This window comes from Phyllostomus discolor, chromosome 3 (genome assembly GCF_004126475.2).
Source record: "Phyllostomus discolor isolate MPI-MPIP mPhyDis1 chromosome 3, mPhyDis1.pri.v3, whole genome shotgun sequence".
Taxonomy (NCBI): Eukaryota; Metazoa; Chordata; class Mammalia; order Chiroptera; family Phyllostomidae; genus Phyllostomus; species Phyllostomus discolor.
Window position 1 is genome coordinate 13,608,854 of NC_040905.2, and position 6,000 is coordinate 13,614,853.

Consider the following 6,000-nt stretch of genomic DNA (forward strand, 5'->3'; position numbering starts at 1 on the left):
TCTCCCCCACAGACCCCACGAAGGGAAGGCAGATCCCAAGTCAGGGCTCATCCCTGCCTTCCCCTGGCCAGGCCGTGCTTCTGGTCCCGCCTGCCCACGAGGCTCTCCAGGAAGCCTGGCTGGCTCTGGTGCGGACGGTGGCTGCATTCCAAAGAGGCTCGGGGACCTGGGTGAGCCAAAGCCAGTGCTCACAGAGGTGCCATCTGCCAACTAAGAGCTGCTGCTTTGCCCTTTGGAGGGTCCTCAGGCCCAGGGTGGATGTTCCCCAACAGACTTAACCTCTTTCCCGCCAGCTGGACCAGAACTCCCCGAGCTCCGGAACAGCTTGGCCAGAGGTCAGTTTTCCTTCATGCACCCTGCCCCCTGGTGGCTGCATGCACACTTCTCGTGATGGCCTGGCTAGGATCCCCGAGCTGCCCCAGGCCAGCCAGTGAGGGGCCTCAGAGGTGGCAAGGCCTAACTTATTTTTGCACTAGATGAAGCTAAAGCTCTGTCTTGTGAGACTGGATTGCATTTCTCTGCCCAGATCAAGTTGTTTAGCACCCCTTCTCCTTGTAGTTAGGGGCAAATAGCCTAGTCTCCAGGAGCTGACTGGTGGGAGGGGTTTGGGCCAAAGGGTTGGCCAGTCTCAGACTGTGATAGATGAGGGGCCCTTGGGGCTGGGGCACCTGGGAACTTTGAAGCCTTTGGGTTGGGAGATCAGGTGTCAGGCTTGGAGCCCCTCGCTGAGTGGAGGGACGGCCTTGGAGGAGCTCCATAGGGACTGAAGAGGCTGTGGCAACAAGTGCTGCTCTGTGAGTGCCTGCGGGAGGCCAGGGGCCTGCTCCGGCGGGGGATGGCAGGGGACCTCGGCCGGCCGCAGACTCAGCCCTGCCCAGGGTCCAGGTGTGTGGCGCCATTCCCGCCCCGCTTACCCTGAACACTCTGTTCACTTCGGGCGGCGTTCCCAGCCTTTCCCTCTCACGTACTCAGAGACTCTGCAGCACACTGAAAATATGTATTTTTTGCCATTTGGACAGAAAATAGGTATACTTTTCATTCATTCAAACCCAATGGCTATTGTTGTGTTGGCTGTTGTCATTTTCTTTTTTATTCGACAGTCTAAGGAAAAAGGGCAGTGCCCTCTACTAAATAGCCAGGTACTGCATGTTTCAAAATTCCTGTGGCGTGCTGGTTGAAAATCACTGACTTAGGGGACAGAGGGAAGGGGCTTTCAGGATAAGGAGAGTTCTGTTAGAAGCCTACACTCTGGAGCCGGACTGTCCGTGAGTGGAACCACCTGTGGCATTTGGTGTCTGGGGCCTTGCCTCATTATTCAACCTCTGTGCCTTGGTTTCCTCACGCGTAAGGTGGGGCACTAATAGTGACTCCGAGATCTGGGTAAGTCGTGGCGTACAAGCCAGTGAGCACCGAGCCTGGCGGCAGCCAGCAAACACTCAGCTGCTGTTAGGTCCCACCGGCCTTCCTTACTCCCTGCCCATCCCGGTTCCCCTGGTCGCTGGGAGGGGAGAGACCGGCCGCTGGCTCCGGGCCCTCGGCTCCCAGTCCCTGGCTGGAAAGTCAGAAATCCCCGTCAGCTCTGAGCTGGGGTTTTGTGGGTGGTTTAGCTTTCTTCTTTTATTTAAATTGTTATTCCATATTTTATAATAAGGAAATATTTCCTTTATAGTAAAGAAAACCTTTTTGCAAGGAAGAACCACTCACAGAAATAGGTTAGAGGGTTGTTTTAAGTCTAGCCGGAGACTAAAACTTTTGTCTGTTCTTATTTCAAATGGATACCTCAAGGGCAAAAGAGTGGGGGAGAAACAGCTTCCCCCTTTCCTACCTTGTCCTCTGGCCACTAGAGATCCCCCATGGCCTCCTGGCCGCTGTTCCCACCTCCACAGCCCTTTCCCAGGACACCCACAATGAAGCACCTTGCCTGGGCTGCGATGGAGTTGCCAAGGAGCAGAAGCCCTGTGAACGCTCTCACGTTGTCCCCTCCTTGCAGCTTGTCCGGCAGGAACCTCTGCCCAGTTTCGTCAGTTCCTAGAGTGCTCCTGCCCCCTCTGCCTTGCTGTCCAAGCGAACTTTCCGACTTAGGCTTGAACTCCTCCTGGACGCCTACTGACCTCCAAGGTTATTTCACTGGAGGGGTAGGGTCTTCAGGTGGTCAGCACTGCTTCCCGGCAGGTGTTGAGAACACCACAGAAGCTCAGGATTCTCAGAAAGGAAACATTTTGTTCCTTACATAAAATGAGTAGACATCGCACCCAAACTCCCCTAAATCGTCACCCTGTCTTAAGTTAAACTTGTCCTTCATAAGTACCCAGTGCCCCTTGGCCCCTGTGACAGTGGGAAGGCGGTGGGCAGCTTCCCCGCGTGTCGCAGCTTCCCTTTCGGCGCTCCTGCGGACTCCCTGGTTGCCCCGTTCGTGTGTGCACGTGGCACAGCTCACAGCTGCAGCACGAACTAGACAAGAAGCCCTGCCCTGTGTGTGTTACAGCATTTTAATGACTTTGCATTTACATAGCAATTCTGATGGCTCATGACTTGTAAACACAGGATTATGCCCCTTTCTTTGGTGGGAACAACGGTACCTATGTTGTCAGGCTAACCAGCAATTTTTTATTTGTATTTTCTCTCCAAGCATCAACGACAGCTTTCTTTGCCACTCACCCAATCTAAGTCATCTCCCAAAAGAGGATTTCTCAGGGAAGAAACAGATCATTTATTTAAAAACCTTCTGGGCAAGAGAATTAGCAAACTGATCAATTCTTCTGATGAGCTGCAAGACACCTTTCGAGAATTCTATGATAGCTGGCACAGCAAGCCCACCGACTACCACGGTCTGTTGCTGCCTCACATCGAGGGGCCCGAAATCAGGGTCTGGGCCCAGCGCTACTTGCGTTGGATTCCAGAAGCCCAAATTCTGGGCGGTGGCACGGTGGCCACCATGAGCAAACTCTTGGAAATGATGGAGGAAGTACAGAGCCTACAGGAAAAAATCAACGAGGGACACCACCGCCAGGAGGCCCCCCAGGCAGAGGCCCCCTCCCTGCTGAGGAACTCTGCCCGCCTGTCCTCTTTGTTTCCTTTCGCTTTGCTGCAGCGGCCGTCCTCTAAGCCCGTCTTGCCCACCAGTGGCTGGAAAGCTTTGGGAGACGAAGAAGACCTGGCCAAACGGGAAGATGAGTTTGTGGATCTAGGGGATGTGTGACCTCCCTGCTCAGTGGTGGTGAAAGGGGTTGGAATTTTGAAGACTCGGACCGGCAGCCAACACACTGACCTCTGGACTGGTGTGTCACGCTGGTGCTGACTGGTGGGAGAGACGGCCGCTGGCCCGGAGCTCTGTAGGAGGAAACCCGGGCCTTCCGGAGAAGAGCTGGCACTCATTTTTTTCTTTTAATGGTCCTGAAAGACTATGCAATTAAAACCATGTCTCTAGTATTATTCATTGGAAGGAATTACTACTTGACCCATGATAGAATTGCAGCTCTTATCTGATGCTTAAGTGTTATACAGAATCTGCAGTGGCTGGTTCACTACTAAAAAGGGCTTTAGGAAGATATTCTTGGACTCAACTCTTTCTTCAGGTCCGTTCTGCGCCAGGATGACGTATCCAGTCACTGGGAACCGCCGGTGTCTCTCGAGCCTGCCTCAGCTCGGAGCAACTTCGGCTTTACGTGATGTGTGTATGGGGAGTGGAGGTTCAGGCAGCGGCGTTGAGATGTGTGGCATTTGCTTAAACAAACCACAGCACTTTTCCCCTCTGCGTCCTCCCGCCTGTAGAAGAGCTGGACAAATCCCGCCCGTGTCACCCATCCTGATGCTTCCGACCACCCTCCCTCCTGCATCAACTGGGTCGCTTTGCAGGGGTGCCGACGAGCCAACCACGCCACTCTTTTCCGTGGGCCGATGCCTCTGGGTCCCTCCCTGCCTGCTCCAGCCCGCTCGCCACCCTCCCTCCATGCTGTGCTGCCCCCTCTGGTGCACATGGCCCCAGGGTCTTGCTTTGAAACCCACAGTTTTAACTGCAGGGCTCCCTTTGGTCAGCCCAGAGGAGCTTTCATTCTTCTGGAGGCTCTCCCTGTTTGCAAGTACTGTGTACCTCAGTACTCGTCGTTAATTCATCCCGAGGGTGGCGAGCGAGTGATGGTGGATGGAGCGTTTTCTCTTGCGGGGTGGCATCGTGACTCACTCAAGGCCCGGCAAGTGTGATTGATGAGTGCCGAGCAAGCGCCGAGTGCGGAAACATTCCTTCTCATCAATCGACGAGTACCGGGCTGGGCGAGTTCCGGGGCTGACGAGTACCGAGGTACCCCTGTAATTGTTTTGCCTTTTTCTAGCAGCATGCTGAGGCCTCGGAGCATTTGGGACCGTGGTCCCCTGCAAGAGCCCGTCCGATGGTTTCCCACACTCTGTCACCTGACAGACTAATGAGGATCGTTTCTGAATGTGGCTTTCATGGGGAAGCAGCTAAACATAATTTGTGTCCGAAGTGATGGCTATCATGTAGTACCTCAGCAATTTAAAGAGCCATAGGAGAAACTTAACTGCGTCTGGTAACCTTGCATCTGCTGTCTGGATGGTCTGTGTTTTTAAATGCAGGAAAGCACACTGTAGAAGGACCAGTTTTTTCATTCTCAGTGGGACTGTATTAAATCCCACTAAAGGAAGGGGGGAGTCTAATGTTAGAATGTTTCAGATGGAAATTTGCCTTTCATATATATACATCTGCCCTCTGCTATAGATCCTAGCTTAAATATTACATGTTTAGAAAAGCTTTCAGTTGCTGAAGGGCAATAAGAAGTTTTAAAACTATTGACAAAGAAGAGTTTCTTGGTTTGCACTGAATTGTCTCTTGTATACACCAGAAACTGCTTTGCCGTTCTCCCACTGCATGGTGACACACAAGCCAGGGTCGTCTGTCCGGATGGCCAGAGGTCGAGGGGAGGGTGGGGGTCACGGATTGGGGCCAAGCACATGTCTAGTCTCGGTTGCCTTAAGATTCTCACGAGGGAGGTTGGTGTTAGGCTTGCCACAGGGATTTTGAAAATACACCAGTTCCCTAGCTACCTTCACGTATTCTCTGTGGGCCTTCTTAAACTAGCACTCACCTCCGCTTCTCTGCCCTAGCTGCCCCAAGCACACTATGGAACTGACTATTTTTGTTACCACGTTGTAGCGTGAGTGATTTACACAGTGGCCTCTTCAGTCTTAGGGCCTTAGTAATTTTCATTCCAGAAATGCCCAGTGTGATGCTTTACACTTCACAATGATGGTTTAAAGACACAAGGTCATGGCCCTTGTCATAGCAGTTGAATGTGCATTGAAATATTTTTCTATGATTTAAAAAAATTGCAATAGAAAAATAAGCTGTTATAACATGGGAAGGTCATGACAATTTATGTATTTATATTTGAAATCAGATTTCTATAAACTTGTATTTGTGTACAGAATTCTCAGTGGGTTTATATATTGTGACATTTTTATTCAAGACTGAAATGTGGGTTATGCTTAACAGTTAAAGCTGAAACGAGACCATTTTCTTTGTTTAAAATGCTGCACTGTGCAAGTTTGGAAATGTTCGTTAACTTACTGTATATAATGTCTTGAGTTTGTTTATACCTCCAAGTTTTTACACTGAAGATAAATTAGCTTTAATTACATTTAAACCTTTTTTTTTTAATGGAATAAGCTGTTGGGCTAAATCTTTGTAAATGTGCTTTTTATTTTCTGGATGTACAATGAAAGTTTATACTCATATCTCACTGCATCATACCTGATTGCAGAAATTAAAGCACAGCTTACCAGTGACCCTGTGTTCAGTGTGGTGGATGAAACGGGGAATAATGACCTTCCGGGGTACCGAGTACCGAGTACTGAGTGCTCACTCTGTGTGTGTCCATGTGTTTGGTCGGTCGGTTGGTTGGTTGGATGTGGCGGAACATCAGTAACCAAATAAATATTTAAAATTTCAAGTAGTAACAGATACCTCGATGAAAAATCGGGCGGGCG

General features: G+C 50.7%; 1 protein-coding gene across 1 annotated transcript in view; it reads left to right on the forward strand.

The window, feature by feature from the left end:
- The window catches only part of MTMR12 (myotubularin related protein 12), a 56,800-nt gene extending 51,004 nt beyond the window's left edge, over positions 1 to 5,796 (forward strand). The window contains exon 16 of the mRNA XM_028523400.1: positions 2,630 to 5,796. Coding sequence (XP_028379201.1) covers positions 2,630 to 3,199 — 570 coding nt within the window. The 3' untranslated portion in view covers positions 3,200 to 5,796. The remainder of the gene's footprint in view (positions 1 to 2,629) is intronic.
- Positions 5,797 to 6,000: the final 204 nt, after the last annotated feature.